General features: G+C 28.4%; 1 protein-coding gene across 3 annotated transcripts in view; it reads right to left on the bottom strand.

The window, feature by feature from the left end:
- The window catches only part of LOC100163277 (disintegrin and metalloproteinase domain-containing protein 11), a 164,535-nt gene that overhangs the window by 94,043 nt on the left and 57,325 nt on the right, over positions 1 to 13,167 (bottom strand). For all 3 annotated transcript variants that reach the window (XM_029488038.1, XM_029488037.1, XM_029488039.1), the window contains exon 4: positions 1,788 to 1,867. In XM_029488038.1, the coding sequence (XP_029343898.1) occupies positions 1,788 to 1,867 (80 nt within the window). The remainder of the gene's footprint in view (positions 1 to 1,787; positions 1,868 to 13,167) is intronic.

Here is a 13,167-nt window from a genome sequence, read left to right as displayed (position 1 = left end):
AGTCTTAATAAAGAACCAAAAAAAAAAAATCGATATATCGAAACTTTGAGTTACCGAGGTAATTTAAAATATGTGAAATAATGAAAAAAATATTCAATATACAGAAAATTCAAGATACCGAGGTTCCATTGTATTTACAACCGTACGTACATGATGTAATATTATAATAATAATTATTCTATTATATAAAATAAGATGTTTTTAGCAAAAATGTATTTAACCTACTATAGCACTGATAGAAAAATAAATTAGATACTAATAGTATTATAAATAAATTAGAAAATATCCTTAGAAAATCTGGGCCCAAACACCATCTACTTACAGCATCGTAATTCGTATGTAATGATTGAAATCATATTTAATACATCCATTACACAAATGACCTACTCAATGACGAGGTACACTCGAAACTTACTAAGAGCAGTGCAGACTTCCCTGGTTTTTTTCTCTTAATGTTAATTATTTTAAAAATATGATGTATGAAATACGAGTAGGATTATAATAATCGTAATAATTATTGTGCCAACGACTTGAGTATAAAATATATTGTTTAACCTATTCCTTCTGACCTATTTGCGATAAAAAAAAAAAATTAAAAAAACCGTTTATATAATGAATTGTATTTTAATGACCGTATAATTTAAAAAGGAGAACAAAAATATTATACAATTTTCAGGTTTTGTAAATTGCATAATTTTCTTATGCCACAAGAGAATTCACTCGTATGGATTTTGTCCTCATAAAATATAATAGTTTTCTGGTTATGCATATATGCACCTATATAATTATATTTGTTTTTTTAGATATTACAGTCTTATCGAAAAATACTATTATTTTATAAAAAAAAATCAATTTTGTAGCAGGATACCATAGTATTATAAATGCCATATAAACTTTATTATTTATATATTGTTTAATAAGGATCGTCATAAAAAAAATGTACACTTAAAGTAAGTAGATTTTTCAGTCTATAACGAAAATTAGTGAATTAAAATAGTTTTTAAAGCGTGTGATAGGTACTATACCGTATATAATAGTAATATTACTGTCCCTCCATATACAAGATAAACACTATTAAGTTCGAATATTTGAAATATTTGAAAAGTTATAGTTTTTGGATTTTATTATTTTATAACATTATCTGTTTAAAATTAAATAAATCCACGAATAGTTAGTTAGTATACGTAAGTATCTATTCTTCTGAGCTCAGGATTTGATAACATAAAATTTGATATACTATTTTAATAATGAAAATGTTCAGTTTAATAGCATTAATAACTAGGTACCTAACATAAATGTTTTACCTTAATATTACGTTTAATAAACAATTTTAATCCAAAATATGTAGATTAAAAATCTTGTTTCCTCTACGTCATCTTTCCAAAGACGTATATATTTAGAAAATATGTAATTAAGGATAAAACGTATTTATAATTAATAATCAATTTTAAACTCGTATTTACGCACTATATAAATACACTACGTATTGTTTTCGATATAGATAGAAAAAGAAATGTAATTTATAATATTATGATGTACATACACCGTGTTTCGGAGAGTTTATTAATAGCGATTTAATGAAAATTCCGGCTATTTAGTATTTATCCAAAGCTATATTATGACGTACTTTGTGTGTGTATTATATTCGAATTTAGTGTTATTTAATCGTTTATAGGTAGTGTACAAAAATTAATCATTAATAATATCAAGTCGTCGAGATGAATTATTTATCGATGAACGTGCAATCCTAAAATGAACAGCATTTAGGAATATTATGGTGTACTTACGTGTTGAGCTCCAAGTCGAGGCGAAATTTATGGTTGAACGCTTTTATTAATATGGAAGTTCTGTGAAAATGTTTCCCCATCTGAAAACATACAAGCAAAACGTAACATTATATAACGAGCTGTATTATAGAGGAAACGCGTTGTTCATAAACATATTATTATTACCAATATAAAGATACAGCAGCAGGTAAGTACAACAATATTATATGAACGATCGCGCGCGTTTATTGTAGGTAATATTAAATAAAAACGTTACCGGGAAATTTCATATAACGTCGAATAAAGTTTGTCTTGATAAAAACTGATTGGTCTTGTAAATCTAATATTATCGATAAAAATATATATTTTATACTTTGAAGTTACGAATTCGGAATATTATTAGACATTACCTATCTGGGTATACTGTTATAAACGTTACACATGGCTCACTTTCCGTCTCTTCTGTATTTGAACTGTAAGCAATAATAATACATAATATATAATATCCGACGAGCAAACAACTTTCTCTAAGTGGGTGGACTAGGCGGCGGCGGCGGCGCGGAGTGATGGAGAAAACTGTAAAACATTGAAAAACTTAATTCTCTCTCTAAAATCTAATTGACTGGTCTCGCTGTATTTTCCGGACTTGACATTCCTATCATGCACAGTTTATTGGATATTATCAAAGGGCAGTATGACCCGGAATGGTAGAAAATCATCTGTAAAAGACAGCTTTGATCATGTGACAAAGCTTAAGTGGCCTTTGACTCGTGGCAAACTTTCTATGGGATACACTGCAGCACTTATATTATACAGTGAGCGCCGTACTACGTCGGGACGGCTAGAAAAAAAAATACTCGGATGTCGTTTTTTTTCTAGCCGATTTTATTGTTATTTTTTCTCCATTTTAATAGAATACTTTGCAGCTTTCAATGCACAAAGGGGAATTTTGTACTTACGTATATATATAAAAAATAAAATAAAAAAAGCTACGGCGATTTCGCATACCTACAAATGATAGTGTTGCCATAGATGTTGAAAATCTTTGAAAAAAAAAAACCCGAGTACTTACGCATTTGATTTAAAATGTATTAAAGTTGTTATTATTTGCCGTCCACATTTCAAATTATATATTATTTATCCAAACTAAGCAATTAAACTAACCACCGTCCCAATATTAAACTGTAATATTTCATAGAAATCGTGATGCATTGGAGCGTTTCATAAGATTCCGGTACAACAGTAATGTGGTTAAATTATATTATGCTGCGAAACACATTTTTTTAATGTTTATTATTTTATATACATTATAACATGCACATGTTTTTATATTGAATTCGAGAAAGAAAAATATTTACGTGAATATACTACAAAACATGTACGGATAAAAAAATTTGATATTTTCAAAAGTAATTTGTTCATGCGTGTATGTAAGTTTTTTTCAGTCGAATTAATATAGTTTAGATCGATGCACACAGTTTCGAATAGCTACTTATTTTGAGATTTACATTTTTTTAGAATCTTTAATGAGAATATTAAGAAATATATTTTCAATAAATAATGATTATAGCGTTAGAAGGGCATCACTACGTATTGCTTTTGGGATTTTAGACATTTAAATAATGTAATCATTTTTAGTTAAAGAAATTTAAAGGAAATTGAAATCATGTTCACCCATATTATTATACGGTTGGTTGTTACGTTATCACAGTTATTAATGCAGACTTTTCTTCTTTCTTCACACTCCGTCATTCATTTTTAGTTTTTTAGAATTATATGGTAAAAATTTCATTCAATTTAAATTCACAGTCACTGTCGTCACTAAATCCGAAAACTTTTCTCTCAGCATTCACCACTCGCAAAAGAGTTCCAAAAAGAAGGTCCCAACTTTCATAAGAAATCAAGACTAATAAATCACGGCCAACGGATTTATAGGTTATGCGCGGAACCTAAAGACCATCCTCTGGTTCAGAGATAAGCTAAATGTATGCGCGAACATGGAACAAAACTTTACTTCGGGACTGGCATTTTAAAAATGTATTCTGAAACTGCTGAAGAGTATAGAAGGGAAAAAAAACATTGGCAACGGGAAAAATAAATAAGATTCAGAATTTCGCATATTTAAAACGATTATAAAACGTGATAAAAATAATTGTTAATTGCCTATTATTATTAATTAGGTAGTTTTTTTCCAACGTGGTCAACTACCTTCATATTTTAATGAATTACAATTTTAAAATTATCTAACATAACAGTAAATAATATTATATATTTTTTTTTCAAAATCAAGAGATTTCATAAATGAGATTTTATTTTGGAGATTTATTCTCATATTGTCATGTGCATTAGTCCAGTTTTATGCAGCTTTACATTTTCATAAACAAATCCAAGATAAAATTATAAGAAAAATCGTAAGTTAATTCACTGTTTAAATAGAAAACTTTGGATTAGAATCAATATAATTTATTGTCTTAAAATAAAAAGGTAATTTACAGGTTAAAAACATATTTTCTATCCTAGAATATATATTATTTATAGCAGATACATAATAAGCATTACAATATTATAAAATAATAATTGTGTGATTTAAAAAATAAAACTGTATGTTCTAGTTTTAATTAATTTTTTTAAATTTGACTTTTATCTGTTATAAAAAACTCTACAGTTGCTTTAACCATTGATTTAAATTTAATCTAATTGGGTACCTATTTAGATAGAACATTAATTCATTATCATAATATTATATTATATTAATTATATATTTAATTATATTATGATAAAATTAAAAATTATGATAAAATGAATTTTAAAATTGTATTTTAGGAAACATGTATATTGTATATTAAGTATATTTATTGTATTTTATGTTTTTAGTAAAATTAGTGAACATGTTTTAGTGATAAAATAATCAAATGTAAACTTTTTTTTATTAAAAAGCTACTAATATATTATTATAAAACTATGATTGCTCAAATGTAAACTTAAATTGACTATCAAACGTTTTTTCCAATTTAAGTGGAATTGCATTATATCAGATTGTATTTAGTTTTACAACAAATCAGCACAATGTTTTTCTTATTTAATATAAGAAAACCCATGTGTATAATGTTTTTTTTCCAAAGAAAAATATTTCTGCTTTTACATCAATAAGAATTGTCATGACCGCTTTTTCACCCTTCTTCCTATCTGAAGTTGACTCTTTTTTAAAAGGATAACTTCCGCAATAATTTTCTGGTTTCCCTACGCGCATGTTATCTTTACCAGTATTTCCCATAGCCATAACAATAAATATTATTGTTTCCTGTTTTGACTTTTTCCCCTCGTTATTTTGTTACCGCGCAAAAATCGTTTAAGTCATTCTAACTTTCTCCTTTTCAAGACTATTTTATAAAGATCACAAATTGAAACTGTCATGTAAAATACCATTTATTTAGCCGATAACTTAAGTTATAGAATCACATAAAAAGCGTAAAGTTGAACCACAGCGAATTGAACGATTAGTAAATTAGTTAGGTAATAAAATTTAAGTGACTTAAAAAATATATGAGAAAAGCTAATACATTATTATAAATGAACAAATTATACTTTTTTAGATGACGCGTTTTAAATACTATAAGATTTAGAAAAATGTATCATTATTCAATGCGAAAATTGTTATTAGTCTTATATAATATTATAATATATCTATTGAATGGTATTTTTTTGTTTTGTTTTTCTAGCTATTCAAGTTATTTCACGTTAAACAATTCGGTCAATTTCCCCAGCTAAATTTAACAATTTTTAGATCCGTTCATTATATTCGAAATACTTTACCATAATAATTACACCACACCCGTACATGATTACCTTTTTTTTTATACCCGTGTATATAACTAGGGATATATTACACTATAATTCGTGAATGAATTTGATACTTTTATAATGTTCAAAAGTGGACTAGATAAATATTTGTGCGTCATACATTAAAATTAATGTTTACTCTGGATCCACCCCTGATTGCAATTGTACCATTAAAGTATAATTCTATACTCAAACTTATACAACGATAAGAGCTTAATACGTTTGAAAGTTTTGCGTAGTTATTGTAAACGAAATAAAAGATTCATAGGATTTTGATTAGAAATATTATTGAAAAATCTTTTGAATAATAATTCTCAATTTAAATAAATAAAAAAATGTTCATAGAAAATTTGTACTATATGTTGTCCAATATATCACAATATGACACGAACGTTAGATTCACCTTGTACTCATAACGACCATATTCACATTGTGCTTTGTTATCCAAGTTTTTTTAATCAAAATCAAAAAAAAAGTTTTCGGAACTCGTATTGACAACCGAAAACAAACTTTGTGCAAATGCATACTACAGCTTTTGTCATCGAAGCTGCCGTGGGAGAATTTAAGGAGAACAAGAGTAAACAAAAAAAGACAGAGTAATTTTACTATGAATAAGTTAAATACAAGACGGAGAGAAATTTATAACAACACCGTTGTCTTCGTCATTCGTCTAAATCTTAATTGGAATTTTATTTGATAGGCAAATTTAATGAACAAGCAAAAGGAATATTGTTCGTTAGAGTTTATGACGTACCTACTGGTAGGCAAAAAGTTTTGATTGAAGTCGCTGCATCTCATAATAAACTGTTAACTATATAATCAATATGATGGTGAGCCCATGAGAAGGAAAATACCGCTTCAACAAATATTATTTTTGTACGAATTAAACAAACATGAACGGTATTCCAATAGTATAATATACAACTCGGCGTATTTCGAAACCGAGATAACGATGTTATTGATATTAGTTAATTTATTACTAGTGTAATTAAATGACGAAAATATAATATGTGTTAGTGCGTATTTGATAATAAAAAATCAAAATTAAGATAAAAAATAAATATTTGTTGCAGACACAGTTCTAGAATGAGATGAGTTTTTAGAACAGGCTATGGGGGTTGGCGCGTATTATAGAATGAATAAATAAGTATGATAAGAAAATAACTTTTAAGTGGACGTGGAGTATTCTATTACTATTCTACTAGTAACCACGTTTTTAAATTAAATATAATATAAAATACCTTTAATTTAAGGTTCTGAGCGGACTGATAAATGTATTGAACTTACAATGATTTGAGTTTTATTTTTGTGTCTGAAGACATAGTGCACTTGTAAAAATACTTTAAAACTTTAATAATATCATTTTTGGCTGGAAAGTGAATCTAGTTGGTTTCTAATATGGTGGAGGAGAGAGGAGGTCAATATTAAATTATACACAATAATGTTTTTCGTGACTGGATTAAAAAATTGGGAAACACGGGAATGTTTTGCAAAACCAATTTTCTAAAAATCAATTTTATTAATTTTTTATATGTAATTAAAAACCACAGATAAGTACTTTACATTTTTACCAAATGTTTAAATTAATATTTTCTATACATACCTGGTAATACAGTTTTCAAAGTATTTTGAGCTAAGTACTTAAAGAGATTTAACATTTTTTTTTTCTATCTTTCTAATCTTCTATAAGTATCAGTAAAAACAAATTTGAGAATAAATCTACAATCATTTTTATGAGTGTTTGAAATTCGTCAAAAATGTATAAATTATTTTGTAGTTAAAAATTCATACAGTTTTTAATATTCATATCCAACGATTGAAAATGTAATACAAGGTTCTACAAAAGTGTTCTTTCCAAGAATTATAAAAAAAGTTGAGTGTAATTCCACAAATATTTTTTAATGAGTGTTTGAAGTATAAATTTGACGAAATTGGATCGTCACATGTTAAATCACGATTTCTTATCAAATAGTTTTAATTTTTTTTTTGCTGTAGTTCAACTGTTAGTTATATTATAATTGTCTAATAATTTCTATACTTATAATGAAATTTTTAAAATATTTTGACTATGTAAAAGCTTTTATAGGCATTTATAGGCATTTGAAATGTTGACAATTTTTTTTAGCTTTATTAAAGCATAAATACAATTTCTTAGGCTTGGTCATAAAGTTTGAAAGCTTAATGCAAGACTCCTTACTTACATTTTTCTTATTGCAATTTAAAAATGATGAAAACACATAAGTATAGGTACGATTTTTATTAACACATGATTGATGTTACATAAAATTAGATATTTAAACGAAGGATAACGATTTTAGTAATTTTGGTTGTAATTCAAAAATACTATTGGCGAAGTCTTAAGCCTTAAACATTTACTTATATAATTATATTTATAAAAACATAATGTCATTTTCAAAATATTGAGGTTAATTTCAATTTATTGCCATTTATTGTAATAACAATAATGTGTAATAATAATAATACCATTATAATAATTAATAATGTAATAAATATTGTGTTTTCCAAAAAAACTAATTCAACCTATCGTATTACTAATCTATACTATTATATAAAGAGGAGTTGTTAGGGTAATCTCTGGAACTACTGAACCGATTTCAAAAATTCTTTCCCTAATAGAAAGCTACATTCTTTGTGAGTTTCACAGGCATACATTTAGTCCGATAAAGTGAATAAATAATTAGTTATTATGAATAATTAAAATAAACGTGTTAATTGTATTAAATACTTGGAAGTCCATGGTATGGTTAAGGGGAAATAATGCAATTTATGAAGTAGCTTTTGAATTTGTATCGTATTATAATATATCATTTTTTATATAATCTATCTATATATATATATATATATATATATATAAATGGTGTGAAATATGTATAGTAATTAATCAATTGAGAACAGCTGGTCCGATGTTGATGAAATTTTGAGTAGTTCCCTGTATGGCTTAGATTCACAATTTGACCCGGTAAGTCCAACCCGAGGAGGTGCCCAAACAGGAATTTTGAGATTTACGTTGGAAATTTTTGTTTATAAATGGTTGCTATTGGTTATAGGATAAATAAACAAAAGACATCAGTATTTATTATTTTATTCGTTGCCATTGGTTATCGGGAAAATCAGGTACAAGTATGCATCAAATTGAATTTTCACACATTGCCTACAAAGGTGGCTTAGTTGCACGTACAGCCACTGATCGTCGTGTCTGCAATCCACCCCAGGTGGATTGCCTACTTGATACGCTGTTGCACATTATTCGTGATCCGACACAGTTAGATTACCTACCAGGATGGTTACCTAACCCTGATAGCCTACCAGGGTGTTTGATTTGCACTTACTGCAAGTAAGTTTGAGTTACACCCAAAAAGAGTTGAACAATCACAATTGTTTTAAGATTTGTCATTTTTACGGGCAACAAAGTGCGTGGATTAGCTAGTAGTAAGATAAATTACTGTACCTACTAAAAATATAAATATAATAAAATAAAATATTTTTATCAATATAGGTTTGTCAGGTCGTCTCTGTTCATAATCATTTTTCGTATCTAATGATTTATTATTGAATTTAAATTTAACATAATATCTATTTCTTACTCGATGACGAGGTACAATCGACTCATACCTCTTATAAAAGAGCGGTTACCTACTTGAACATTTTTTTTTTGCATTTACGTTTATATGGTTCCGAGTACACCGAAATACATTTGTTTGAGAGAAAAATATAATTTTACGGTTACAAATTTCATAAAGCATTAAAGCATTCTATTAAACTGCGGTCCAACTAAGAGTTGGATTATGTACTCAAAATAATAGTCATACTCCAGTATACACCATATCAGTGAACAATAATAAAGAGCTTTAAATTATCTTAGATCGTTAAGCACAGAAGAACTACGCGTTTAACAAAGCATATCATTTTAACGGGTTTCCTGATTCATATTAATCTCGACGTGTACACAAAAGTTTCAATACTGATATGAACAAATAAAGCCTTAATAATTCATTTGTGGTATAATAATAAAATGTACCAAATGGCGTACAAACTACAAAGTCCATTGATTTTATAATATAAATATTATTATAAACCTATTTAAAAACTAATTAAATGTTTATAAATACTTAGACAAGTGCATGACTATTTTTATAGCAATTAAACAAAAAGATAGAATTGGCATCGTGTTGTGTTATAAAACAATACATTTTTGGGAAGATATTGTTAGTTAGGAGATTATGTTAGTTTTGAACGAACAGTCACTTAAGATATCGGATGATCGAGAAGATTTTTTATACGTGTTTGAAACCACATCGTTTTATAAAATTATATTCAAGTTCGGCTAACTACAGTGGTTCCATGAAAACAGTTTGTCGAAAATATCTAATTTTATATATTATGTCATGCAAATATTATGTAATATTATCATATATTATGATATGCTTATTCGTTAATAACATGGTAAAATCTTTATGAATTATATGTTTCCGCATATCAACTATACAATTTTCAAAAAAGTTTATGGTATTGAATTTTTTTGAAAGACAACTCACAGGCTAGTATGTAGCTAATCACTACCTACGCACAGAGCTGTATAGTATAAGAGACGAATAACATGAAAATAATAATATATTTATTCCGTAGATGACTGAAGATATTTGTTAGTTACCTAGGTAATTAGTTAATTTTTCTAACGAGCGGCTTGCCAACGAGTGGTTGTAAAATTTCTAATATTTATATAATAATATAATGTGTCGATGGATAACAACTACAGTATTCTGATAACCGTCCATACACGACAATCGCCAAAGCCCACGTGTAATTTTAGAGTTTCTTTTAAAATAATATAATATCAGGTACACATCGCCGAACGAGAAATATTAAATTTAGGATCGAAATTGATGAGGTAATTCGTGTTCGGGATCGGTTGGACGGAGAGAGTTTAATTGGAGTGAACTGGCTTGATATACACCCGAGAAAAATAAGACGACAAGAGATTAGAGATATCCTCACCGCTATCGGCCACTGTGTTTCGTCTATATGTATACTTTTGTGTGTGTGTGTGTGTGTGTGTGTGTAACGAGTTCAGGATGATATAATGAGAGTGAGTATTATCCGACGCCCATTTCCGAAATTGTTTATAGGATTGACACTGCAGGGATTTCGTTCGGAGCGCGAAGTATATATAAAAAGTCATTAAATAATATAATAATATTACATACCAGTTTGAATTATACCAAGGTGAAAATGATAGGTATCATTAAAATTGGTTCTAGATATATTTGTGAAGGTAGATAAATACGTAGAATAACACAATATCTTTATATAGGTATATACAATTTATCATGAGGTTTTTGATATTATACTCCAAGCTAACAGCATGGCTGTATAGTTTATGTGCATAATATCATATAGGTGAACCAACAATGAAAGTTATTAAATACAGTTACGACTTACGGTAAAAACAATTTTTATCGATGTCGATACAAAACAAACAATCACGTACTTCACAGAGAAAAAATAAAAATAGTATCGTCAGATTTACCTATACGGTCGTTTGATTGGTCGATTTAATTAAACTAAATAAAGCACGGTATATATAGGTATGGTCAGTATACATTTAGCAAGGCGTACAAACGGATGGACGACACGCAGGTTTTTTATTGCGCTGGAAACGGTCGATTTTTTACATCAATAATAGGACTGGCGAATTATCGCGATAATAATTAGCGCTCTGAATAATAAACCGTTTTATTATATTATAAGGGGCAATACAAATGAACGTGTGACATACATTATGGTGCAGTGTATAAAACAAATTTTCGTGCTTCGTCCATCGCGTGACTTCTTGCAAGTAAAAAAAAAAAAAAAAACGCAGCGTCGCGTCAAAGGTATATTATATATTTTTTGAACATTTAGATTTTTCAAAAGTGTATCTGTTTTAACGTAGAGCTTAAAAAATCAGGTCAGGATATAATATAGTGAGCCTAGGCGGACGGCGGCGATCGTCTCGCTTCGCTGACATTTTAAACATTTTTTTCGACATAGTTTTTTTGGTATAGTTTTCCCTCGCGCTAAGCCCTGAACAACCGAGCAAATCGAAAAATAATCTCTTGCACCCCGACCGCAGAACTTCAGATATCTCTTAGAGCTACGAGAAACTCGCCAATCCGGAATAAACGGTAGGAACAGATAAAAATAAAACTTCAACGACGTAAGGCCAACATATGATACAATCGTCGGTTAGTTTAAACATACTACCTCAGTAAATCGCACAATTGAAATACTTTAAGCGCGTTGAAAAAACTATGAACGTAACAAACAAAAACACTGATAATAACAAGCCTTATCATTTATAGCCTACGACTATGAGATTTTTATACGGTTACGCGTTGGGTTCCAAACTGTGTCGTGTGGTTGAAGTACCGAGAGCAGTTATCACAATACGCGTGCATCACAGAGCAAAAATGTCAGACTGGCTTTTGGACTCAAATTCGACGACCGATGACGACTTTGATTACAATATAAGGTGACAAAGGAGACTTTTTAACTTTTAAACGTATTTTCCCGAACAAATATTATTATAACCGTTATAACAATTATATTAATGATGTAATAATTTATAACAACTATAATATATCTACATTATTAATTTAATGTTTTTTTTTATTTTCGGTTGTGATTTTTCCGATTTTGAATGATCGTAATGTATTGTATGACGTTTAATATTTGTATAATATAATCTATATATTATATATAAATTAATGTTTGTCTGTCTATCTATGTGTGTGTCATTTATGTATTCTTAAACGGCAGGACTGATGTCGATGAAATTTAATACAGAGATAGATTTACAGAGATATATTAGACATCTGGACAGAAGATAGGTTAATTTAAAAAGGCAGACGACCAACCCCGGGAGGTGCTCAAACAAGGATTTTGAGATTTCCAGTGGACATTTTTGTTTATACAGAGTTGGCATTTTTAATGAGCAACGAAGTTCACAGGATCAGCTATAGTATATTAATATATTATATGATTAGCAGGACACCGATACATGCGTCCGTACTGGAAATGAATGACAGTTATACAATTTTGGAATTTATATAAATATTAACTTCAAGAAAACCATTTATAGAATTGAATCTAGTATGCATTAGAAGGTGCCTAAAACACATATTTTGTTACATTGACGTGTCCTGCCGTCGTCAAATGAGAACAGTTTAAAATCGAAAATCCATCGACAGAGTATAAATAAGACGTATAATACATGTTATATACAGAGTGTATCTTATGTCATTGTATGCGGGGTTTTTTAAACGATTATGGATCGATGAAATAGAATTTCGTTAAAATGAAAAAAGACGTGTTTCTTTATTTTTATCAGGCAATTTTTTTATAGCAATTTAAAAATTTTTAAACACACAAGTGTACCATTAGCAAAATCAACTTTATTTTTTAAAATAGTAACTACTATTTTTTTAATGGATTCTGGTAAAGCTTTTTTTTCTAAAAATTTTGATAGTCAAATCATCAATTTTGGTTCGCTAGTTTATTA

Source organism: Acyrthosiphon pisum, chromosome A1, assembly GCF_005508785.2.
Source record: "Acyrthosiphon pisum isolate AL4f chromosome A1, pea_aphid_22Mar2018_4r6ur, whole genome shotgun sequence".
Taxonomy (NCBI): domain Eukaryota; kingdom Metazoa; phylum Arthropoda; class Insecta; order Hemiptera; family Aphididae; genus Acyrthosiphon; species Acyrthosiphon pisum.
This window is presented reverse-complemented; position numbering and strand designations above follow the sequence as displayed.